The sequence below is a fragment of the Oncorhynchus masou genome, chromosome 17, assembly GCF_036934945.1.
Source record: "Oncorhynchus masou masou isolate Uvic2021 chromosome 17, UVic_Omas_1.1, whole genome shotgun sequence".
Lineage (NCBI taxonomy): Eukaryota > Metazoa > Chordata > Actinopteri > Salmoniformes > Salmonidae > Oncorhynchus > Oncorhynchus masou.
In genome coordinates this window covers 27,874,461-27,901,336 of record NC_088228.1, presented here as the reverse complement: position 1 = coordinate 27,901,336, position 26,876 = coordinate 27,874,461, and the positions used below count along the sequence as shown (strand labels likewise).

At 42.3% G+C, this 26,876-nt stretch overlaps 1 protein-coding gene across 1 annotated transcript in view; it reads right to left on the bottom strand.

Moving 5' to 3' along the window:
* LOC135558791 (tensin-3-like) overlaps positions 1–26,876 on the bottom strand; it is a 90,542-nt gene that overhangs the window by 45,615 nt on the left and 18,051 nt on the right. The window contains exons 2-11 of the mRNA XM_064992927.1: positions 13,478–13,648; positions 13,043–13,093; positions 11,598–11,720; positions 9,570–9,634; positions 4,152–4,235; positions 3,443–3,555; positions 2,346–2,406; positions 1,080–1,155; positions 754–883; positions 475–540 (exon numbers count right to left, since the gene is read on the bottom strand). Coding sequence (XP_064848999.1) covers positions 475–540; positions 754–883; positions 1,080–1,155; positions 2,346–2,406; positions 3,443–3,555; positions 4,152–4,235; positions 9,570–9,634; positions 11,598–11,720; positions 13,043–13,093; positions 13,478–13,627 — 919 coding nt within the window. The 5' untranslated portion in view covers positions 13,628–13,648. The remainder of the gene's footprint in view (positions 1–474; positions 541–753; positions 884–1,079; positions 1,156–2,345; positions 2,407–3,442; positions 3,556–4,151; positions 4,236–9,569; positions 9,635–11,597; positions 11,721–13,042; positions 13,094–13,477; positions 13,649–26,876) is intronic.

The following is a 26,876-nucleotide window of genomic DNA, read 5'->3' as shown; positions in this document are numbered from 1 at the left end:
CAACATCAAGGAATAAGTGGGACATTTTTGTACGGTTCAATCAACAACAAGGGATCAGTGGGACATTCTTCTAGGTTTAAACTTTCTGTGGACTGAAGCCATTTTTGTTTATTTTCTGTGAGTGATTTGTGGCCAGTGTTTTCATCTTGCAACGAAGAGTTGAAGGAATGTTACATTTTACGAGTTGTTTAGAGCACATATATGCACGCAAAGACATACACAACACACACAACACTCACGCTCCCTCCTGTGGGGCTAGGAGGAAGAGCATGCTGTGCTCCTTTACCTCTCTGTCAGCACACACTTCACACTACATTTCCCCTCTACGGATTTCCACATCCTCATCTCAGCAGGGGGTAGAGGGGAAAAGAGGGGGGATCGAGGGGGGAAGCTGGGTGGTGAAAGGACCATGTGTCTGGAGGTTTTCAAACCCTCCTGCTTTTCTAACTGAGTTATAGGAGTTTAGAAAAATACCTGGGATTTTCTCCGGGCCCTCAGAGAACACCAGCTCCACTTTCCCGTAAGCCAGAAATCTGCAATCTGCAGAGGAAACAGAAAGGAATGGAGTGAGTGTGGCTGCATTGGAATGCCATGGAAAGATGAATGATTCTGCCTATGACTGAGATTCTCCCAGAAAGCCATAATACATTACAGTCTATGGGAACACATGATTGGATTTTACTAATGGATGAGCCAAACCCAAAGGAAGTCCAGTAGTTTTTTTTAAATCCTGTGACGGCAATTTGTGTAGACCTTTATTGGCAGTCTCCATGTCTTCTTTCTCGAACACCAGGTTGTAGCCCTGCACTGCTCCTGTGTGGAACTGGAGCCGGAAGATCGCCTCGCGCTCCAAATTGACATCACTCTTATGGTAACACTTCACCTGCAGGAACATGGAAAGACTGGCTGTTGTAACAGCTGTTTGTGTGTGTGTTCATGTGACCTTACAAAAAAAAAACGTTCTCACTATTTTATGTGTGTAATTCTAATCGGTCATAACTTGTATCTTTCTTCTTGTATGGTATACCCAGTACATTCTGTAGGATATGTTATGTGTTGCTATGAGACGTTATTCTTACCATGATGTCTCCCTTTAACATCTGAGCAGGTTCCAGACTGATACATATCCTGTCTCTGTGTCCAGGCCCAATGTGACTGGGTAATAGAGACAAACAACCAATCAGAGAGAACATGCTATGATGGCCAGGTTTCCCTGGTGGGCAGATGGCCCAGGTGGACAGAGTTTGCACCATAGACATTAAAACCAGTAGATAGTGATAGCGCTGACGTTATCCACGTATTTCAATGGAAAACTCCCAATGCCTCATGAAGGTGGAAGTATTTGAATTTGAAGCTCGCCATATTGTTGAATGAGGCTGAATGGCACCCAGAAATTGCTAAAGATCATGGTGAAAATGGCCGTAACTAACAAAGGATCAACATTATAGTAATTTTCATCCTGCCTGAGAGAGTTAACCCAACACTGCTAGATGACGTCGGCATCAATACCGGAAGACTTGGACATAAACAGCCAAGAAGCATGTGCATGAGTGATCGGTCTATCTCAACATGTGGTCCTGCGTGATGACAAATATAGTAGTCAGAAGGGATCACTATTTAATTAAATATATCTTGATTTGTAGCGAACTTTTAAATAATTCGCTGTGGGGATTCAACTTGATCATAATAAGCACATTTTAGAGCCCAAAACGTCCGTCTACATTTTTTGAGGTTGGCCGTTCTTGTGATCGTAATTTGCTACATACTGTATGTAGTCTATCAGACCAGGGCTTTTGGCACCGCTAGGTTGCTACCAGTGGAGGCTGCTGATAATAATGGCTGGAACAGAGCGAATGGAATGGCATTAAACACATGGAAACCATGTTTATGGAAAAGACGTGTATTTCTGAATGATGCACCATGCTGCCTTGTTGACATAGGTTGCCTTCCCCTGCTCAGGCGTTGCATGCATCAACCAACGGTTGCGTGCCACGTCATCGACCGTGCCGTCAGGCACCAGATTGCTATAACATATGATGTGGTTAGCTGATACTTGTCTATCCAGGCGTTGTAAGATCTGGAATGCGTCAGAAACGCCTGGGCAGAGGAACGCACCCAATATTACCGGGCAGCACAGAGTACTGCTCCATGTACGTAGTCCACTCCTGCCATCTCCACTTTAGCCCAGTCACGAATCATGGGCAAAAGTGACGGCCTATAGCCAGAGTCTAACTCTCTCAGTGACACTCACAGAGAGCGGGCAAATTAGAACAACAAATTGTTATTAAAAAAGAAAATGTATCACATATTGTCAAACAGAATTGGAAACTTAAACGAATGCTTACTAGACCCCTGAGGAGTAGACAGCTTGCATTCCCTGGTAGACTTTCAGGTATGGCCGACACACTGGGAAAAAATGATTGTATTATGAGAAGAGAAATATAGTACTGCCAGATCAATTTTGTTGTGGCAAAAGTGTGGAACAAAAATTCTTTGAATATTATTCATATCAATAAACTGCATCGTAAGATTTGTGTATTATCAAGCATTGATTCAGGTAGGTTTCAATTCACAATACGTGCTAACAAAATGGCATAAAAACTTTCCCTCAAGCATCTTGTGGGCTATTACAGATGAATGGTGAATGCTCCATTCTAGTTATTTTGGATCTCAGTTTGATACTAATCACAACATCCTTGTTCAGGTCATATCTATGTGGTGTACGTTTCTCAGTAAGCATTGGGGGTTCAGTATCTTCCCCAGCACCTATTCACTATGGCAGGTATCATCAACTAGATTCAGCCAAGTGCCAATTTATACTTGAGCGTATGGTTGGGGGGCAGGAACATTCTAAAAAAAATATTTATAGACTGCAAGTTGACTGCAAGAAGCCCAAACAGATATAACATTCAGTTTCACTGCTTTGCGGATGACACACAGCTTTATTTACCAATCAGACCCGGTGACCAAGCTAGCATAGCTGCCCTTCACAAATTTCCCCAGCTCAATGACAAGAAATCAGAGATCATTGATTTATTTGGTTTGTTTATTTGCCACCTTGCAAAAAACCACCCACTGGGCACAGAAGTCATTTCAACGTCTAGTTTTTATTAACATTTGGTTGAATTGTCAACTAACGCAAATTCAAAGTGAAATCAACAAAAAAATTCTCCATGTTATTGGCAGACAAGAAATGTTAGTTATTCCGTGGTGCGTGTTCATGTATGTGCATGTGCGTGCATACACGTGTGTCAGTCCGAGGGAAAGGACAGGTTCATTTAGCATGCAAGCTTTCCAAAATGCCAATTTCTTTCTAGATAAGCACATAGGGATTTTATTGGTAGTTATTTGTCAGACTTCTAGCTTCTCAATGAGTGGAATGTTTTTTTTTTTTTTTTATCCTAGTGGGCCGATATGTGAACAAAAGCAGGTAGTAAGTTACCTCCTGCAGTGTCAAAGTTTGGTATCCCACGTAGAATGATGCAATGCAGGAACAGTGGAGAGGCGTTGATTTTCATCGACCCACTCAGGAGACTGTTCAGGATCCAAACGTACCTGGCATGGCAGAATAGTAGAGATACAGTAATCCACACAATAGCTAGCAAGAGGATCCTCACTAGCTAAACCCCTCTGCATATACTGTAGGTTAAAGTAAACAACAACAGATCACTTACAACAATTACATCAATGGCTGGGTCCAACCATGACAAGTATAACAGAGATACTGTAGCACACATGGGAATGTTACTTTTCTGAAGATCCATTGAGGTTGTGTGTTTGTGATGGGGACATTCTTACAAAGGCGCCCAGGGTATGACTGAGTCACAGTGATTCAGTGTGATGCAGTAGGATAAGATTACACCAGGTCACCACGGGATCCCATTCTGTTTCAATTACTCACAATGGCATGATTATCACGGGCCCTTTTCTATGGGAATGAATTAACAAGACCAAGACACGCAAAAGGTTTTCTATTGGCTCAGGTGGGACAGGGACCTGAACTTGCCCTAAGGTGGGCGGAGAGGGATATGTGTGTGGGTGTGTGTGTTGGGTGTGGGAAAACACCTTTACCTCACCATCCTTATCACACAATGGCCATTCTCTCAATACTAAAAAAGTAGATTCATATTATGCCTGAGAAGAGGTCTTACCTTTTCTGAGATGGTGTCATTAATGCTGAGACCTTGTCATCGTAGTACTTCCTCATTGCAAAGCGGTCCAGGGCCTGATCAGCACTATGCAAGACAGACACAGACATGATTTAGGGTTAAACACTGAGTTACCCTCCTGTTTGGGCTTAAACACTGACAGGGTAAGCATGACAATCATTTGTAAGTAAGCTGTAGATAAGAGATTTCGTTTTAAATAAGAGTGAATTAAACTGAACTGAGCGTAAGTCATCTGACTATTACCAGAAACCCTCCTGGTTGACTGAGTGGAGTGACACACTGTAAACAAACATTTGCAAATATTCAACACCTTTAGAGGGATCGTTCCTCCATACAGAACCTTTCCAGATTCTTGATACCCTTCGTCTGCCCCTATGGACTGCCCTCTTCAATTCAAACCACAGGTTTCTAATCAGGGCATCATTCACCCCAACAATCTGAGGGGACACAGAGTACGTGAGGATTGCTAGGGGTTGGTCCATAGGGTGGCCAGGCCCCCATCCATAAGATGGAGAATTTATACTTTTTCAAATGCCTGACACAGCTTTTTCCTACAATCTAGAGCCATAATCATTGTGCTTAACTCTATGTAAAAAATATGTATATTTTCCTGCATCTCTCATAATACCTTTTTTTTTAATAACCTGCATCTCTGCATCTCTGCATCATCAAGCTAACTACTCCAACTTGATTGATAGTCTGAAGTAGTTTAGGTAGTTATGCGGCATGGTGGTGGCAGCATCATGCTGTAGGGATTTTTGTTAGCAGCAGGGACAGGGAGACTAGTCAGAATTGAGGGAAAGATGAACGGAGCAAAGTACAGAGAGATCCTTGATGAAAACTTGCTCCAGAACGCTCAAGACCTCAGACAGGGGGCGAAGGTTCACCTTCCAAGAGGGCAACGACCCTTAGAACACAGCCAAGTCAATGCAGGATTGGCTTCGGGACAAGTCTCTGAATGTCCTTGAGTGGCCCAGCCAGAGCCCGGACTTGAACCCGATTGAACATCCCTGGAGAGACCTGAAAATAGCTGTGTAGCGATGCTCCCCATCCAACCTGACAGAGCTTGAGAGGATCTGCAGAGAAGAATGGGAGACACTCCCCAAATACAGGTGTGCCAAGCTTGTAGAGTCATACCCAAGAAGACTCAAGGCTGTAATCGCTGCCAAAGGTGCTTCAACAAAGTACTGAGTAAAGGGTCTTAATACTTATTTACTTATTTTTGTAAAATTCTAAAAACAATGACAGTGTTATGGAAATGTTTATGTTTGTGCTTTTCTATAAACCAATTTCTGTGTTCTGTTTGTGAGTCTCTATAAACCAATTTATGTGTTCATGCAAGTGACTGATTGAACGAGTCCTCACTATCAGAATCTCCAGAACCTTATGTGTATGAAAGGGATATCTCAGTTTCAAGGTCTCAGCTTAGAGAGAGGAAGCCTTATGAGGTAATGGTCTGTCACATACTGTACATGACCCTGTATTGGTCGTTACATGTATGAAGCAAACATTAATTGTGAATGATGAATAAGCTAAATCATGCAAATATAGCTTGTCAATATATAAGGGAACTAACGGGACTGCCCTGTTAGATCCCCTGACAGACGTTCATCATGGTGCATGCATTTTGTAGGAATCTCTCCAGTTCACTGTTAATAAACAATGATTCATTTAAGATTGACTTTGAGTGTCCCTGTGTATGAATTTCCACGGCAACAGCATTCAAAACGAGTAAATTATTGTCAGCTTTTCCTTGTGTGCGTCTTCCCGCAATGGATTTCATTTAGCTGTTATCCCTTGTCCTAACAGAAGACACAATTTTCGAAACTTTCACTTGCTTGACACACTTTGACATTTACTCTTTGAAAAAATGCTTCCAAAAGGGTTATTCGGCTGTCCCCATAGGAGAACCCTTTAAGGTTCCATGTAGAACCCTCTGTGGAAAGGGTTCTATATGGAACCCGAAAGGATTCCATCTGGAACCAAAAACGGTTCTTCTAAGGGATCTCCGATGTGGACAGCAATAGAACCCTTTTAGGTTCTAGATAGAACCTTTTTTTCTAAGAGTGTACCTTTGTTTGGTTGTATTGTGTAATAGTCTCCAGTTTTCTCTTTATTGTGTCCTGTCTTTTTTTCATTCTTCAGCCCTGTTGCATGATGGCTGTGCCGGTGCCTTATTTTGCGCAGAGCGAGCTCCCTTCTCACTTTGTTCATCGTGCCGGCCAGACTTGTTTTCTTTTCAAGCAACTTGTTCGCCAATGACAGTGAAGTGAATAAATTGTCCATGGTGACATTTCTCCCCTTGCCAACGAAAGGTTGCGCAAGCCTCATCACCACATTCTCCGAAACTCGCTCACCTGCAGCCCAATGTGGATATTTTCCCAGACATTAAAAGCTGTTCTGCATGTACAATTACGCACGCTCTCACTGTGTAGCCTATTCCAAGTAGGCCAGAGTAGCCTCATAAGATGCTTTGATTCTGTGGAGTGATACAGGGTACATTACATTTTAAGATTAGAATTATAATGGATCAAAACAATAGAATGGCCTGCCCTGTTCTTCATTCACAGTTGGGGATTACATACATTGCATTGTTCAATTTCTATGATCAACTCACCCATTCTCCCCCTTTCTCCCCATCAGACTTTACATCAATTATTTAATTTGTTGTTATATGTGTGAAAATAGTTTTGGTATAGTTTTGGTTCAGTTTCGAGGAAATGATAAGGGTGATTTTCAGCTGGGCATTGCACTTTCAACTGTCAAAGAAGGAGCAGAGCAGGCCCTACTGTTGGGAGAAGGAGCGGAGCAGGCCCTACTGTTGGGAGAAGGAGCGGAGCAGGCCCTACTGTTGGGAGAAGGAGCGGAGCAGGCCCTACTGTTGGGAGAAGGAGGGGAGCAGGCCCTACTGTTGGGAGAAGGAGCGGAGCAGGCCCTACTGTTGGGAGAAGGAGCGGAGCAGGCCCTACTGTTGGGAGAAGGAGCGGAGCAGGCCCTACTGTTGGGAGAAGGAGCGGAGCAGGCCCTACTGTTGGGAGAAGGAGCAGAGCAGGCCCTACTGTTGGGAGAAGGAGCGGAGCAGGCCCTACTGTTGGGAGAAGGAGCAGAGCAGGCCCTACTGTTAGGAGAAGGAGCAGAGCAGGCACTACTGTTGGGAGAAGGAGCAGAGCAGGCCCTACTGTTGGGAGAAGGAGCGGAGCAGGCCCTACTGTTGGGAGAAGGAGCGGAGCAGGCCCTACTGTTGGGAGAAGGAGCGGAGCAGGCCCTACTGTTGGGAGAAGGAGCAGAGCAGGCCCTACTGTTGGGAGAAGGAGCGGAGCAGGCCCTACAGTTGGGAGAAGGAGCGGAGCAGGCCCTACCGTTGGGAGAAGGAGCGGAGCAGGCCCTACAGTTGGGAGAAGGAGCAGAGCAGGCCCTACTGTTAGGAGAAGGAGCAGAGCAGGCCCTACTGTTGGGAGAAGGAGCAGAGCAGGCCCTACTGTTAGGAGAAGGAGCAGAGCAGGCCCTACTGTTGGGAGAAGGAGCGGAGCAGGCCCTACAGTTGGGAGAAGGAGAGGAGCAGGCCCTACAGTTGGGAGAAGGAGCGGAGCAGGCCCTACAGTTGGGAGAAGGACCGGAGCAGGCCCTACAGTTTGGAGAAGGAGGGGCAACAGGGAAAACCATAAAAAACGTCATACCATACTAAAACTGGTTATAACTCCAGTTCTGTTTGTGGTATTAATATTCTAACAACGACAGTGTCTTATATAGACTTATTTAGGAAAAGTCAAGGACAGAGGGTGGCATGACTTTTAAAAAAATGGGAGAGTAATGAAAATGACTTCTTTAGCAGTTATAGTGTTAAACGGGACAAATCTGAGTGACATGTGCGTCTGTGCCCCCAATGGGCATGACACCTCTGTTTCCAATCAGGTGCCAATGCCATTTAGCAAACTGTAGGCGGTGCTATGTTCTGATGACATGCAAATATAGCTCTTTGGCCACTCACACCAGTGGCGTCAAAAATGGAAGCATGTGTAGAAAAGTACCTCATACTTACTCTTAAATATAGTGGTGGATCTTTGAAGTTATAGGGCTATTTTGCTTCCACTGGTTCTGGGGCCCTTGTTAAGGTCATGAACTTTACCTAATTACCAGGACATTTTAGCCAAAAACCTGGTTGCCTCTGCCAGTAGGCTGAAACTTGACCACAGGTGGATCTTCCAGCAAGACAATAACCCCAAGCACACATCAAATACACAAAGAAATGGTTTATTGACCACAACATTTTTAAAATTCAATGGCCATCCCAGTCTCCTGGCTTGAACCCCATTGAAAACCGATGGTTTGAATTGAAGAGGGCAGTCCATAAACACATCATCTGGAAGGATTCTGTATGGAGGAATGGTCTAAGATCCCTCCCAATATGTTCTCAATATGTTCTCTCATAAAACATTTTAGAAAAAAGCTCATTGTTATTATCCTCACATTGGGAGGGTGCTCAAGTTTTGAAAACAGGGGTGCCAATTATTTTGACCCCTATCATTTTTTAGATGTTTTATTACTTGTTAAACCCTCTGATCTCTGATCAATTGTATTAGTATAACATAATAGCATTTGCCCATTTTTTAGCAATCAATATAGTATTTGTATTATTTAATTTATACTTTCTCCTTTGCTCCACCTTATCAAGAGTGTCAGTAATTTGGGTCCTGAATGTATATTCTGTTTCTCTCCGACACGAAAGCACACACACATGCACGTACATGCAAGCATGCACACACATACACACACACAAACACACACGCACACAACACTTCCCTTGACCTTATAACCCGCTTTCTGCCTTAATGTGTGCTGTCAGTTGATGACTTTAGGGATTACCCTAGCTGCAGCTCCTCTGAATAGACTTTCAGACTGGAAATGACCATGTGTTAATATCGTTCATCTCCGTTTTTGTGTAGCTTCATCCAAAAGGAACTGCATGTCCTTGAGGGGAAACGATTTTGAACTCAAGTGCCTTACTGAAACTCACATTTCATTACTAAATTCATTTCCACTTCCATTCAGGAAAAATTACATTGACCTTTGTGCTAAATGGCAAATGCTGTTACACTCTGTTATCATTAATGTCTCGTGTGTTTATGTTGATTTAGAGTGTGTAAATACTGTAAGCGTTACTCATGACTTATGGCTTTCCTTTGATCCCATATCCATAACTATTGTTTGACTCACGCTCTGACACAGTGAAAGGGCTGAGTAGGCCAGTAGTGGTCAGGCACTGTGAAAGATTATACTTGTGTCTATATTTATCTGAGACGTGGTTGTAGTTGATGAGGATATAAGGGTTTGAGCAAAGTCACATAAATTAATTGAAGGAAAAGTCATGGGAGCTGCCATTGGTTGCAGCAGTTAGCGTACCTGGCAGATATGTCCGTGAAATGCACAAATGATGAGATGACCACTCCAATTCGGCCTTTCCCACCCTGAAATACCAGAGGGAGAGGAGAAAAAAAGATAGAGAGAGCATTAGCCTACGTTACTTTGAGAATGTAACAAGATAAGTCATATTTTGCCACAACTGCACATGGGGACAAAGATCTTACTTTTTGGAGAAATGTCCTCTGGTCTGATGAAACAAAAATAGAACTGTTTGGCCATAATGACCATCATTATGTTTGGAGGAAAATGCTTGCAAGCAGAAGAACACCATTCCAACCGTGATGCACGGAGGTGTCAGCATCATGTTGTGGGGTGCTTTGCTGCAGGAGGGACTGGTGCACTTCACATAATAGATGGCGTCATGAGGATGGAAAATTATGTGGCTATATTGAAGCAACATCTCAAGACATCAGTCAGGAAGTTAAAGCTTGATCGTAAATGCGTCTTCCAAATGGACAATGACACCAAGCATATTTCCAATGTTGTGGCAAAATGGCTTAAGGACAACAAAGTCAAGGTATTGGAAAATGTGTGAGCAGAACTGAAAAAGCATGCGCGAGCAAGGAGGCCTACAAACCAGACTCAGTTACACCATCTCTGTCAGGAGGAATGGGCCAAAATTCACCCAACTTATTGTGGGAAGCTTGTGGAAGTCTACCAGCAATGTTTTACCCAAGTTAAACAATTTAAATCAAAATGCTACCAAATACGGATTGAGTGTATGCAAAATTCTGACCCACTGGGAATGTGATAAAATACATAAAAGCTGAAATAAATAAAAGTGGAAATAAAGTGGTGATCCAAACTGATCTAAGACAGGGAATTTTTACTCGGACTAAATGTCAGGAACTGTGGAAACTGAGTTTAAATGCATTTGGCTGAGGAGTATGTAAACTTCCGACTTCAACTGTATATTGACAAGCTAGTCGAGTGTCCGCTCTAACATTGGAAACACAAGTCCGCAAAGATGGAAGGCGGGTGGGAGGAGGCGAGATCAGGTGAGACCATTTAAGCCAATGAGTGGGCAGATACACATGTGAACAACTCCGATATAAAGTTTTTTTTTAAAGTTGCTGAAATGTCGCATGTGTCTCCTTATATGAGTGCATACGTAACAACCTTACCATTAGGAAACTTGTATTAGATCAAATAATCCTCACGTAGCAAATTAGCATTCTTTTTAAACCAAATTTGACACCCTCTCATTGACCTACATACAGAAATAATTTTCTTGGGAAAACACCCTAGCTTCACCTCGCTACTTCCCATCTAATCTCGTTCCGAGATACTTCCACCCAAATGTGTTGAGCGCAATGGCATGTGGACGAGGTTTCTTCAGGGGAGAATGACTGCCCCCTCTCATGGAAGTCATGGAAGTCTAAGGCCGACCGTGGTACTGCAGCCATTGTTAGCAGAAAACAGGATCCTCCTTCGTGGTTATCATTGTGTAAAAAGTTCATAAATCAAATACAGTCATGCTACCAATAATTGCTTTGCAAGCACACAAGAAGTTAGAAGGACAATTAAGTTACTAATGGCAGCCTGCAGTATCCCAGTTGGCCTTCAACTTCAGTTACTAAATGAGAGGTGGCAGCACTGGGCTAGCATGCAATGTCACTTTCTGGAGTAGCTCAAACTGCGCATGTTATGTCTCCATGAGACGCCATCTTAAAAGACTTCATTTGGCTTTAATGTGCTGTTGAGTCTTCACATAGGAATGAATAGTGTCAATTGATCGAGTGTTTTGTCCATTCATATATACAGTCATTGGGTCACTTCCCGGCTAGCTGCTAGCAGAAAGGAAGATGCAACCATCTTTGCTGCTAGCCAGCTATCCCCATGCGGACATCTTCGCCACAGTGCTCCCTCCTGCACTGTCTTGATGGATGTGTTCCAAAAATCAGCTTTGAATAGATAAGTCAACGCAAAGTGAAACAAATGAGGCCAGAAGAAGAATGAGAGATAATGAAATGGTGACGATGACAGGGTGATGAGGATGCTGCTCACCCTGCAGTGTATGACCACCACGTGTAGAGGGTCAGCATTGAGCCAGTTTTCCATGGCCTTACAGATGGTACAGATCTTATCCAGAGGAGGAGCATGCAAGTCAGGCCAGCCCGTGTCCAGAGTCTGCAAACACACACAAGGTAAGTCACACATACACATACGCACTTTGTAACAGATGATGCTCGTCTATTCAACCTCTATACAATGTATATGTTAATCTAATTAGCATGTGCAGAGTCTCCAGAAATCCTAGAGATAGCCTTCCGGAATTAAAGGGTTATCTAGTGATACATTTGTTCAAACGGATGGGCCATCCACGAAACGAGTGCCTTTGGCGTCCCTTTGATATTTTAGGTAGAAATTGTGCACCAACATTACATTTTAAAAGCCTGTTATTCAATGAAATGTCCTTTAATGCACAGTACCAGTCAAAAGTTTGGCCACACCTACTCATTCATGGGTTTTTATTTATTTAGACTATTTTCTACACGGTAGAATAATAGTGAAGACATCAAAACTGTGAAATAACACATGGAATCGTGTCGTTCCCAAAAAAGTGTTAAACAAATCAAAATATGTTTTATATTTTATATTATTTAATGTAGCCACCCTTTGCCTTGATGACAGCTTTGCACACTCTCGGCAATCTCTCAACCGGTTTCACGAGGTAGTCACCTGGAATGATTTCAATTAACAGGTATGCCTTGTTATTAAAAGTTCATTTGTGGACTTCTTAATGCATTTAACACCTTTTTTGGTTACTACACGATTCCATATCTGTTATTTCATCATTGTGATGCCTTCACTATTAATCTACAATGTAGAAAATTGTAAAAATAACGAAAAACCCGGTAATGAGTAGGTGTGTCCAAACACATTATATTTTTAATATCTGCATTTTGACATCCCTCTGTGACATCCAGGAAGATTTGGTGGTGGAAAACTGAGCGGGTTGAGCGTAACACATCAACCCTGTTGCCCATAGATAGACAGGTGGTCACACACAGTTGTCGCATTTAATTGCCACTCACTGTCGTATACAACAAGCTTCCATTTCCCCTGACAAAAGGGGATTTATGGCTGATTTTTAAGATGAAATCGTCAACCCTGTTACTTTATTTGGCACTTAGTAGGCACTTACTATAGTCATTTTTTTTATTTAACCTTTTGAGATTTGAAAACGTTTTTATGAAGTCAAACATGTGATCTTTATGACAGAATCTTTAAAATGAGGTGAAGTCAAACCAAGTCATACATCTCGAAAGGTGCCGAATTGGTGGAACGACCCGGATACGGTTGAGATCCTTGTTACCATTGATATTCATTGATTAATGGAAAGTACAGCTTAGTTGATCTGCGGCTTGTTGATACCTGTATGTCTTCGTGTCCTGCCCAATGATTTGTTTATGCTCTACATTTGGAAAAATACAGTATGGTTGCTTTACCTTAGGGTTCATTTTAGAGAGATCATGTCTCTTCTCCGACAGGTTGATAATCTAGAAAGAAAAAGTATACAGGCATGTATGCATGAATACATTCATTTATTTCGCTATTCAAATGTAAACATTGCAACTGTTTTCACTCTTTCCAATATGAACTAAAAAAGGCCTCTGTGCTTCACACTATACCACACTAAACGGTGGTTGTGCTGAGGTTAAAGTAGGCTATTTTCCTGTTATCATCACTTCTATCAAAAAAAAAAAAAAATGTGTCAATGATACAGGGTCACTTGGTTAATAACAGTCACAACTGAAACTTTTCCAAATCAAGAAAACAAACAACCCAGTAATAGAGGACAAGGCTTTTAAGTTTGAAATGACTAGGTATCAGTGAGATGAAGGATGGCGTGAGACACATGGACGCGACTAGTGCTAACTGACCAGGTAGTTATCAGCGTGCTTGGACTTGAGCATCCGTGTGACATCCTTCAGGTTGTGAAAGTAGATCTCCTCTGAGCATGCCCGGGGGAAGGACACAGCGATAATGCGCTCCGTCACGTAAGTCAGGTCAAGTTCGTATCCCTCCTCCATCTTCACATCTGGGTCTTCTTCCTTTTGAGGAGAGAGAAAGAGAGATGCCTCAGGCCCTGTGATGCAATTTCCTCTGCCCATTGGCAGTATGCATGTTTTTTTGTGTTTTTTTTTTACTGTAGTCAGTGATTGATGAGCTAAGTCCTTGGTGTCAGCAATTGTGACCAGCCACCCCACTGATACCTTTAGAATAGGAACACAGGGCTACTGTAGGTTGTATGACAAAGAAGGACGCCTGTTTACATTCAACTGTCTGTCTGCGCAGGTGTCACACTGACTTCCATTATGCCTCATGGAGATATAACAATATAACAATACTTGTGTATTCCTTATTTCTATTAACTCCATGTAAAAAAAAGTAACTGCTGTTGAATAGGAAAACAATGAAATAGTCACCAACTGATCATGCTCAAGTTGACACAGTAAAAACAAGACAGACCGCAACAATGAAGCAAAAAAAACTTCTGAAGACTGTAAGAATTCCGGATGAAACCAGTCGTGTGCAGTGTGCCGTGTAGCCCTGAAACATGGCGTGTTCCTGTGACCTCATGGCCATGAACTTCCTGTGTAGCTGCTAGAGAGAGAGAGAGAGAGAGAGAGAGAGAGAGAGAGAGAGAGAGAGAGAGAGAGAGAGAGACAGAGAGAGAGACAGAGAGAGAGACAGAGAGAGAGAGGGAGGGAGGCTTCCCCCACGCATCTCTTATCTAGCCTATCCATTCTAGTCTGTGTTCTAGACTTCTGGCCTAGCGATCTGTCTTGCCTGTCAGCTGGGAAGTGATTCTTTAAACAACAGACAAGCTGTTAGCTGGCATCCCTACAAAGATAATCCATCAAAAATACCACAATACACGACAAGAATCAAACTAAGGAATCAAACTTAATAAAGTTTGATGAGTCATCAAACAGTATTGATTTCAAGGTAGTTCCCCAACAGGGCATGGCTCTGTAAAAATGAAATAACAAAACAACAAAACTCTCAACATGTACATGTGAATCTATTTCATGCCTGTTCTCCTTCCAATCTAGACCAACACGGTGGCGACAAATAGTCAGCTTGGAAGTTTCTGTTCACAGCCCAAAACCACACACACATGTAGGCCTATAGAAAGGCTAATGAATCAAAATGTGGTGTTCCAGTCGAGTCACCTGCTTGTTTGTTGTGATTAACAGTGAAAAGGCCTTGGTCTGTCCCATTGGGGAATGTGCCTGTTAATTAAGTCTGAAGTGACTGCAGGCTAAAGTCAAACACATTGAATGACTCTGGAAAGAAGGGCCAGGGTTGTAAACCAGGGAGCCGCGGCCTACTGCACCCAGGGGACTTAAACCACCCCTCAGAGTGGAATAAAAGGGGGCTATGTGTGTGTGTGTGTGTGTGTGCGTGTGTGTGAGAGGGTCATCGCTAGGGGAAACGGACTGGGGGTAGTGGAGGGTGTGTGTGTGCGTGTGTGTGTGTGTGCGTGTGTGCGTGTGTGCGTGTGTGCGTGTGTGCGTGTGTGTGTGTGTGTGTGTGTGTGTGTGTGTGTGTGTGTGTGTGTGTGTGTGTGTGTGTGTGTGTGTGTGTGTGTGTGTGTGTGTGTGTGTGTGTAAGGGGTGGTCACACACAGTTGGTGTTAATAGTGGGGTTAGTCTATTTCCCTCAGGAGCTGCAGGAAAAACTGTTGGCTAATGAGAATTTAATGAACAGGTCGACCGGTCAACACTTGAGAGTTGTGTTTTCAAGGGGACTGTGTGAGAGGAAGGCTGGACTGGACTGTGTTTTAGAAAGTGTCTGAGCATGGTGACAGAGAGAGGAGAGGGGTTCTGGAAACCACCACTACTTAACCTCTGAATGACTCTAAGGTGTTATAGAATGTTGTTTCAATAATGTTAGTCAAACGCTGAAGTTAAAGATCTGTTTGTGTTTAATAGTCTACCCTCGCAGAGGTATTTGAAAGAGTCAATGTGCGCAAAGTTTTCCCTTATCCCATGAAGTTCTACGGAGGGTAGGCCTAAATCATAGTAAAGTTGAATTACTTTATTAACAGACTATCCTACTTTCATTCAATTGAGACTTTTTAATTTCCAAAACATAGGTCTATTCGATACATCGAACATATTCGAACATACTGTATGTCAGTCTACTTGATGACAAATGTACATTTCAATGTAAGCACAGACATGTGAAAGAAGTTATGGTAGCCCACTCCTGGGTTACATTTCATCCTGAAACTCCTTAATTTTATACTCAATTACATATCAATATAAATCATCCAGACATACGCTATGCTGCGGTAGTGCTTTTCAAGTAGGCCCCTCTCTCCGTTAGTCCCATTCTGCCTCTCATCACTCAAGTCAGGCAAACAGCAGCGACTTGCCCCAGCACGCACTACAGATAATTGCTCTTTAATTTACACAGAGTGCTTTTGTTCCTGGTTCGGGGCATGGTGCTCGGCCACAACAGTACAACACAACAACCGACCAAGGCAGCCGTGCCAAGGATCGCAAAGTTCAGCCCACAGCCCACCCATGACACAATGACTGGGAGTAGACAGTTGAGCAACTGCAGAAGAAAAAGGGTAGTGGAGCTAAGCTATGTGTTGATTGAAAAAGTAGGTTGCCAGCAGACTCCATAGAGAACAAGCTGCAACAGGGCTGTTCGGGTTAGGATGCTAGGGATTTAGGTGTTACTCTGGATTCCCTGGCTGACACAGCCCCTGGAGGTATGGGTAAACCTGGGCTGGGCTGTGGTGCGTGGGCGCTGTCAACAGGACTGAGATGAGCATAGAGCACTCAGCACTGAGACCTGGGACTGCATCTCAATAGTCTTCAATGGCTTCATTTCTTCCAGCCATCCTGAAGGAGAGGATTGAAGTAAAGAGAGGTGCCACCTCAGAGTATTGACACACGGCCCTGATCTCTCCTGGGAACCTCACCCCTCACCTGGTTGTAGCTGACAGCATGGAATCTCAAATCATAAACTGCAGAGCAGGCAACAGAAGAAACACTGAGCGCTGTTAACAGTCTGGGGATAAATTACACCCACTGATAATCCATGTTGGTCAGCCTCTGAGAATTGAAGCATGGTCCAATCATGTGAACATTGATGGTTGTTTACATTTTTGATCACATTGTGCTGACAACATTTGCCAAAAACCCAGCATTCTGGACCGTCACAAATAATAAAGTAATCTAAGGGACTTGGGGGGTGGGGTGGGGTCCAAAATAGGAGAGGGGGTGTAACTTTTTATTTTGCTTTGGGGAGGGTTGTATGTCTATTGGGGACAGAGGAGGGGAGTGCATTTTCTCCAAGGCTTACATTCAGTATTTTGCAGGTTTTCCTATATCGGCCTAATTTCTTCAATCCTAGTCACATTTCCTCATCTGCTTGCATGTGCCTCCCTAATCAAGGTGTTTTGGTACTTCCCTTACGCTTTTCCGCGTGCTAACTATACCACAAGTCAATATAGTCTACCAGTCTTACTGTCTATCCTGCCCTCTATTCACCATTCATAGTGAAAATAGTGGTAGGTGGATGGATCGATTGCCAAGATCTGCAATAGGCTAACGAGCAATCATACCACTCATCAAATCATTCAAAGCTGCACCAACATGTTCAATATACAGAACCAGTCAAAAGTTTGGACACACCTACTCATTCAAGGGTTTTTCTTATTTAAAAAAATATTTTCTACATTGTAGAATAACGGTAAAGACATCAAAACTATGAAATAACACATATAGAATAATGTCGTAACCAAAAAAAGTGTTAAACAAATCAAAAAATATTTTACATTTGAGATTCTTGAAAATAGCCACCCTTTGCCTTGATGACAGCTTGCACACTCTTTGCATTCTCTCAACCAGCTTCATGAGGCAGTCACCTGGAATGCATTTCAATTAACAGGTGTGCCTTGTTAAAAGTACATTTTGGAATTTTTTTTCTTCTTAATGCGTTTGAGCCAATCAGTTCAAATCAACATTTATTTGTCACGTGCGCTGAATACAACAGGTGTAGTAGTCCTTACAGTGAAATGCTCATCACTTACAGGATCTAACCAATAGTGCAAAAAAGGTATTAGGTGAACAATAGGTAGATAAAGAAATAAAACAACAGTAAAAAGACAGGCTGTAAACAGTAGCGAGGCTATAAATGTAGCGAAGCTACATACAGACAACGGTTAGTCAGGCTGATTGAGGTAGTATGTACTTGTAGATATGGTTAAAGTGACTATGCATATGTGATGAACAGAATGTAGCAGTAGCATAAAAGAAGGGTTGGGGGGTGGGAACACAATGCAAATAGTGTTTGATTTGATTACCTGTTCAGGAGTCTTATGGCTTAGGGGTAAAAACAGTTGAGAATACTTTTTGTCCTAGACTTGGCACTCAGTTTTGTTGTGACACGGTAGGGTTGGTATACAGAAGATAGCCCTATTTGGTAAAATACCAAGTCCATATTATGGCAAGAACAGCTCAAATAAGCAAAGAAAAAGGACAGTCCATCATTACTTTAAGACATGAAGGTCAGTCAATGCGGAAAATTTCAAGAACTTTGAAAGTTTCTTCAAGTGCAGTCGCTTAAACCACCAAGGAAGACCCAGAGTTACCTCTGCTGCAGAGGATACGTTCATTAGTTCCCAGCCTCAGAAATGGGCAATTAACTGCACCTCAGATTGCAGCCCAAATCAATGCTTCACAGAGTTCAAGTAACAGACACATATCAACATCAACTGTTCAAAAGAGACTGAGTGAATCAGGCCTTTATGGTTGAAGTGCTGCAAAAAAACACTACTAAAGGACACCAATAAGAAGAAGAGACTTGCTTGGGCCAAGAAACATGATCAACGGACATTAGACTGGTGGAAATCTATCCTTTTGCCGGATTAGTCCAAATTTGAGAATTTTGGTTCCAACCGCAGTGTCTTTGTGAGATGCAGAGTAGGTGAACTGATGATTACATTTACATTTACATTTAAGTCATTTAGCAGACGCTCTTATCCAGAGCGACTTACAAATTGGTGAATTCACCTTCTGACATCAGTGGAACAGCCACTTTACAATTTCTCGATGATGTCCGACAGTGAAGCATGGAGGAGGAGGTGTGATGGTGTGGGGAGGGGGGCTATGCTGGTGACACTGTCGGTGATTTATTTAGAATTCAAAGCACACTTAACCAGCATGGCAACCATAGCATTCTGCAGCGATACACAATCCCATCTGGTTTGCGCTTTATGGGACTATTATTTGTATTTCAACGGGACAATGGCCCAACACATCTCTAGGCTGTGTAAGGGCTATTTGACAAAGAAGGAGAGTGATGGTGTTCTGTATCAGATGACGTGGCCTCCACAATCACCCAACCTCAACCCAATTGAGATGGTTTGGGATGAGTTGGACCGCAGAGTGAAGGAAAAGCAGCCAACAAGTGCTCAGCATATGTGGAAACTCCTTCAAGACTGTTGTAAAAGTATTCCAGGTGAAGCTGGTTGAGAGAATGCCAAAAGTGTGCAACGCTGTCATCAAGGCAAAGGTTGGCTACTTTGAAGAATCTCAAATCTACCCTTGAATGAGTAGGTGTGTCTAAGTGCCTTGCCCAAGGGCCCATCAACAAATGATTCACGGACAGCCAGTCCATTCAGCTGCAGTGCAGAAGTAAAGATGGCTGTAGTAGATGGCTTTGGCTAGGTAACTGCTTGCGTGTGCACACATTTTTTATGGGCTTTATAGTACATGTAATTGAACTGTAAAAATGTCCCTTTAAATGTGTCAGCAACCCACTAGTCAATATGTTTTCATCTGATTGTCAAAGAAATCACTTCAAACCTTAGGTTAAGTTTGTCTACTCCAAAATAAGTCCAGCATCCGAACAGTGTACTGTGCACCCGCAATTTGAATGGAAAGGGACATCTATTACAAACACCATAAGTGTAATGACATTCAGCCTACAAAGTGCTGTGTATTCCTAAAAATATATATACAATAACACAAGAAACAAACTTCTAAAATAATTTCTCATTCATGTCTATCCATGTTTCATAATTGAATCTATTTCACCAAAGAAAGCATCCGGGCAAGGCAAACAGTGGCACTCTGTCTTAGTATTTGTAGCCCATGTATCTGATGCTGTCTGGCCAAAAATAATCTGACAAGTCCAGTCAGCATCAGATACATGGGCTACACATGCTAAGATAGAGGGGCTCTGTTTCGCTCGCTCTGATGCTTTCTCTTCTAGGCAAAGTTGCAAAGAAAAAGCCATATCTCAGACTGGCCAATAAAATGAAAAGATTAAGATGGGCAAAAGAACACAGCCACTGGACAGAGGAACTCTGCCTAGAACACCAGCATCCCAGAATCACCTCTTCACTGTTGACGTTGAGACTGGTGATTTGCGGGTACTATTTAATGAAGCTGCCATTTGAGGACTTGTGAGGTGTCCATTTCTCAAACCAAACACTCTAATGTACTTGTCCTCTTGCTCAGTTGTGCACCGGGGCCTCCCACTCCTCTTTCTATTCTGGTTAGGGCCAGTTTGCTCTGTTCTGTGAAGGGAGTAGTACACAGCGTTGTACAAGATCTTCGGATTCTTGGCAATTTCTCGCATTGAATAGCCTTCATTTCTCAGAACAAGAATACCCTGATGAGTTTCAGAAGAAAGTCATTTGTTTCTGGCCATTTTGAGCCTGTAATCAAACCCACAAATGTTGATGCTCCAGATACTCAACTAGTCTAAAAAAAAGGCCAGCTTTAATTGCTTCTTTAATCAGAACAACAGTTTTCAGCTGTGTTAACATAATATCAAAAGGGTTTTCTAATGATCAATTAGCCTTTTAAAATTATAAACTTGGATTAGCTAACACAACGTGTCATCAGAAAACAGGAGTGATGCTTGCTGATGGCCTCTGTATGCATATGTAGAAATTCCATAAGAAATCTGTAATTTCCAGCTACAATATTCATTTACAACATTAACAATGTATACACTGTATTTCTGATCAATTTGATGTTATTTGAATGGACAAAAAAAATGTGCTTTTCTTTCAAAAAGTGACCCCAAACTTTTGAATGGTAGTGTAATATTGAATTATGTTTGGTTGACAATACAACCAACTAACAACATTTAAATGTGATGTATCTATTGCTTGGGTAGATTAATCTGTACCACTAACTTAGTCTGGCTTTAATTCCATTTTGTCTACAAATTAATAATCACACCCCAAAATCAGAAAACAAAAAAATACAATTAAAATAAAGTTTGAATTAGTCCAATTCTTTAACTTAGATTTTTTGATCGATACAGTTATTGTTATTTGTGGTCGTAATCATTATTTAGAGTTAATTTAATTAGTGGGGAGGGTTTGCATTTGTTACAGTACAAGGGGACGGTCATGTGAAAATATTGTTTATGTTGTGGGGGGGAAAGCACCTTGAGTGCTTTCGAAGGTTACTTAATCATATTGGAGGGTTGGACCACAGCAACTGAGTCCAATTACAACGTCCACATTTTGTTTGTAAATTATTTGGTTGCATTTTCCATAAAAAAACACGTTGTGGTGATCGTGACGGAGATGTATGTTAGTGCGTGTTTTTGACTGTAAGAGAGATACATTTAACAAAAAACAAGATATATATGGACGGAAATAGACGAGGAGCTGAGATGTGGATAAAAATCAAGAGAAGTGAAACAAGCAAGACATATGAATGGTAAAGGGAAGGGAAAAAGAGTGGGAGTCCTGTGTTTAGAGGGGAAATGAGGAGCACGTGAAACAGATTAAGGTGAGAGAAGCAATATAATTATTTAAAGCCAGTGTCTAAAACCACACAGATGGGATTTAACTCACTATGCAGCCATAAAGTGCTCAGTCCTTACTTCCACAGATGACCATCTTTAGAAGTTCTACTAATATATTTATTGATTAATGTCATATATCCTGACTTACCAAGCAAGCACCATTTCAAAAGCACTGTCTGGCCAGAAACCATTACAATAACTGACATAATAGTCCATAGACTAGATATGGGAGGGTTTGATACTGGGAAGGAATGTAGTGAACAAAGTACATGATGTAAAGATCACTGGAAAAGTAGTTGGCATCAAAAAGGCCCCATTCTACTAAATAATTTGACTGTATCTCCACACAGAGAAACACTTATAGTGGTGAGTTGTATGTCCACACAGAGGAACAGTTATAGTGGTGAGTTGTATCTCCACACAGAGGAACAGTTATAGTGGTGAGTTGAATCTCCAGACAGAGGAACAGTTCTAGTGGTGAGTTATATCTCCACACAGAGGAACAGTTATAGTGGTGATTTGTATCTCCAGACAGAGGAACTGTTATAGTGATGAGTTGTATCTCCAGAGGAACAGTTATTGTGGTGAGTTGTATCTCCAGACAGAGGAACAGTTATAGTGGTGAGTTGTATCTCCAGACAGAGGAACAGTTATAGTGGTGAGTTATATCTCCAGACAGAGGAACAGTTATAGTGGTGAGTTGTATCTCCACACAGAGGAACAGTTATAGTGGTGAGTTGTCTCTCCACATAGAGGAACAGTTATAGTGGTGAGTTGTATCTCCACACAGAGGAACAGGTATAGTGGTGAGTTGTATCTCCACACAAAGGAACAGCTATAGTGGTGAGTTGCATCTCCACACAGAGGAACAGTTATAGTGGTGAGTTGTATCACCACACAGAGGAACAGTTATAGTGGTGAGTTGTATCCCCAGAGGAACAGTTATAGTGGTAGGTTGTATCTACAGACAGAGGAACAGTTATAGTGGTAGGTTGTATCTACAGACAGAGGAACTGTTATAGTGGTGAGTTGTATCTCCACACAGAGAAACAGTTATTGTGTTGAGTTGTATCTCCACACCGAGGAACAGTTAAAGTGGTAGGTTGTGTCTCCAGCGGAACAGTTATATTGGTGAGCTGTATCTCCACACAGAGGAACAGTTAAAGTGATTAATTGTATCTCCAGACAGAGAAATAGTTAGGGTGGTGAGTTGTATCTCCACACAGAGAAACAGTTATTGTGTTGAGTTGTATCTCCACACAGAGGAACAGTTATAGTGGTGAGTTGAATCTCCAGACAGAGGAACAGTTCTAGTGGTGAGTTATATCTCCACACAGAGGAACAGTTATAGTGGTGATTTGTATCTCCAGACAGAGGAACTGTTATAGTGGTGAGTTGTATCTCCAGAGGAACAGTTATAGTGGTGAGTTGTATCTCCAGACAGAGGAACTGTTATAGTGATGAGTTGTATCTCCAGAGGAACAGTTATAGTGGTGAGTTGTATCTCCAGACAGAGGAACAGTTATAGTGGTGAGTTGTATCTCCAGAGGAACAGTTATAGTGGTGAGTTGTATCTCCACACCGAGGAACAGTTAAAGTGGTAGGTTGTGTCTCCAGCGGAACAGTTATATTGGTGAGCTGTATCTCCACACAGAGGAACAGTTAAAGTGATTAATTGTATCTCCAGACAGAGAAATAGTTAGGGTGGTGAGTTGTATCTCCACACAGAGGAACAGTTATAGTGGTGAGTTGTATCTCCACACAGAGGAACAGTTATAGTTGTGAGTTGTATCTCCACACAGAGGAACAGTTATAGTGGTGAGTTGTATCTCCAGACAGAGGAACAGTTATAGTGGTGAGTTATATCTCCAGACAGAGGAACAGTTATAGTGGTGAGTTGTATCTCCACACAGAGGAACAGTTATAGTGGTGAGTTGTCTCTCCACATAGAGGAACAGCTATAGTGGTGAGTTGTATCTCCACACAGAGGAACAGGTATAGTGGTGAGTTGTATCTCCACACAAAGGAACAGCTATAGTGGTGAGTTGTATCTCCACACAGAGGAACAGTTATAGTGGTGAGTTGTATCCCCAGAGGAACAGTTATAATGGTAGGTTGTATCTACAGACAGAGGAACAGTTATAGTGGTAGGTTGTATCTACAGACAGAGGAACTGTTATAGTGGTGAGTTGTATCTCCACACAGAGAAACAGTTATTGTGTTGAGTTGTAGCTCCACACAGAGGAACAGTTATAGTGGTGAGTTGAATCTCCAGACAGAGGAACAGTTCTAGTGGTGAGTTATATCTCCACACAGAGGAACAGTTATAGTGGTGATTTGTATCTCCAGACAGAGGAACTGTTATAGTGATGAGTTGTATCTCCAGAGGAACAGTTATAGTGGTGAGTTGTATCTCCAGACAGAGGAACAGTTATAGTGGTGAGTTGTATCTCCAGACAGAGGAACAGTTATAGTGGTGAGTTATATCTCCAGACAGAGGAACAGTTATAGTGGTGAGTTGTATCTCCACACAGAGGAACAGTTATAGTGGTGAGTTGTCTCTCCACATAGAGGAACAGTTATAGTGGTGAGTTGTATCTCCACACAGAGGAACAGGTATAGTGGTGAGTTGTATCTCCACACAAAGGAACAGCTATAGTGGTGAGTTGCATCTCCACACAGAGGAACAGTTATATTGGTGAGTTGTATCACCACACAGAGGAACAGTTATAGTGGTGAGTTGTATCCCCAGAGGAACAGTTATAGTGGTAGGTTGTATCTACAGACAGAGGAACAGTTATAGTGGTAGGTTGTATCTACAGACAGAGGAACTGTTATAGTGGTGAGTTGTATCTCCACACAGAGAAACAGTTATTGTGTTGAGTTGTATCTCCACACCGAGGAACAGTTAAAGTGGTAGGTTGTGTCTCCAGCGGAACAGTTATATTGGTGAGCTGTATCTCCACACAGAGGAACAGTTAAAGTGATTAATTGTATCTCCAGACAGAGAAATAGTTAGGGTGGTGAGTTGTATCTCCACACAGAGGAACAGTTATAGTGGTGAGTTGTATCTCCACACAGAGGAACAGTTATAGTTGTGAGTTGTATCTCCACACAGAGGAACAGTTATAGTGGTGAGTTGTATCTCCAGCAAGAGGAACAGTTATAGTGGTGAGTTATATCTCCAGACAGAGGAACAGTTATAGTGGTGAGTTGTATCTCCACACAGAGGAACAGTTATAGTGGTGAGTTGTCTCTCCACATAGAGGAACAGCTATAGTGGTGAGTTGTATCTCCTCACAGAGGAACAGGTATAGTGGTGAGTTGTATCTCCACACAAAGGAACAGCTATAGTGGTGAGTTGTATCTCCACACAGAGGAACAGTTATATTGGTGAGTTGTATCACCACACAGAGGAACAGTTATAGTGGTGAGTTGTATCCCCAGAGGAACAGTTATAATGGTAGGTTGTATCTACAGACAGAGGAACAGTTATAGTGGTAGGTTGTATCTACAGACAGAGGAACTGTTATAGTGGTGAGTTGTATCTCCACACAGAGAAACAGTTATTGTGTTGAGTTGTATCTCCACACAGAGGAACAGTTATAGTGGTGAGTTGTATCTCCACACAGAGGAACAGTTATAGTGGTGAGTTGTCTCTCCAGAGGAACAGTTATAGTGGTGAGTTGTATCTCCAGACAGAGGAACAGTTATAGTGGTGAGTTGTATCTCCAGAGGAACAGTTATAGTGGTGAGTTGTATCTCCAGACAGAGGAACAGTTATAGTGGTGAGTTGTATCTCCAGACAGAGGAACAGTTATAGTGGTGAGTTATATCTCCAGACAGAGGAACAGTTATAGTGGTGAGTTGTATCTCCACACAGAGGAACAGTTATAGTGGTGAGTTGTCTCTCCACATAGAGGAACAGTTATAGTGGTGAGTTGTATCTCCACACAGAGGAACAGGTATAGTGGTGAGTTGTATCTCCACACAAAGGAACAGCTATAGTGGTGAGTTGCATCTCCACACAGAGGAACAGTTATATTGGTGAGTTGTATCACCACACAGAGGAACAGTTATAGTGGTGAGTTGTATCCCCAGAGGAACAGTTATAGTGGTAGGTTGTATCTACAGACAGAGGAACAGTTATAGTGGTAGGTTGTATCTACAGACAGAGGAACTGTTATAGTGGTGAGTTGTATCTCCACACAGAGAAACAGTTATTGTGTTGAGTTGTATCTCCACACCGAGGAACAGTTAAAGTGGTAGGTTGTGTCTCCAGCGGAACAGTTATATTGGTGAGCTGTATCTCCACACAGAGGAACAGTTAAAGTGATTAATTGTATCTCCAGACAGAGAAATAGTTAGGGTGGTGAGTTGTATCTCCACACAGAGGAACAGTTATAGTGGTGAGTTGTATCTCCAGACAGAGGAACAGTTATAGTGGTGAGTTATATCTCCAGACAGAGGAACAGTTATAGTGGTGAGTTGTATCTCCACACAGAGGAACAGTTATAGTGGTGAGTTGTCTCTCCACATAGAGGAACAGCTATAGTGGTGAGTTGTATCTCCACACAGAGGAACAGGTATAGTGGTGAGTTGTATCTCCACACAAAGGAACAGCTATAGTGGTGAGTTGTATCTCCACACAGAGGAACAGTTATAGTGGTGAGTTGTATCCCCAGAGGAACAGTTATAATGGTAGGTTGTATCTACAGACAGAGGAACAGTTATAGTGGTAGGTTGTATCTACAGACAGAGGAACTGTTATAGTGGTGAGTTGTATCTCCACACAGAGAAACAGTTATTGTGTTGAGTTGTAGCTCCACACAGAGGAACAGTTATAGTGGTGAGTTGAATCTCCAGACAGAGGAACAGTTCTAGTGGTGAGTTATATCTCCACACAGAGGAACAGTTATAGTGGTGATTTGTATCTCCAGACAGAGGAACTGTTATAGTGATGAGTTGTATCTCCAGAGGAACAGTTATAGTGGTGAGTTGTATCTCCAGACAGAGGAACAGTTATAGTGGTGAGTTGTATCTCCAGACAGAGGAACAGTTATAGTGGTGAGTTATATCTCCAGACAGAGGAACAGTTATAGTGGTGAGTTGTATCTCCACACAGAGGAACAGTTATAGTGGTGAGTTGTCTCTCCACATAGAGGAACAGTTATAGTGGTGAGTTGTATCTCCACACAGAGGAACAGGTATAGTGGTGAGTTGTATCTCCACACAAAGGAACAGCTATAGTGGTGAGTTGCATCTCCACACAGAGGAACAGTTATATTGGTGAGTTATATCTCCACACAGAGGAACAGTTATAGTGGTGATTTGTATCTCCAGACAGAGGAACTGTTATAGTGGTGAGTTGTATCTCCAGAGGAACAGTTATAGTGGTGAGTTGTATCTCCAGACAGAGGAACTGTTATAGTGATGAGTTGTATCTCCAGAGGAACAGTTATAGTGGTGAGTTGTATCTCC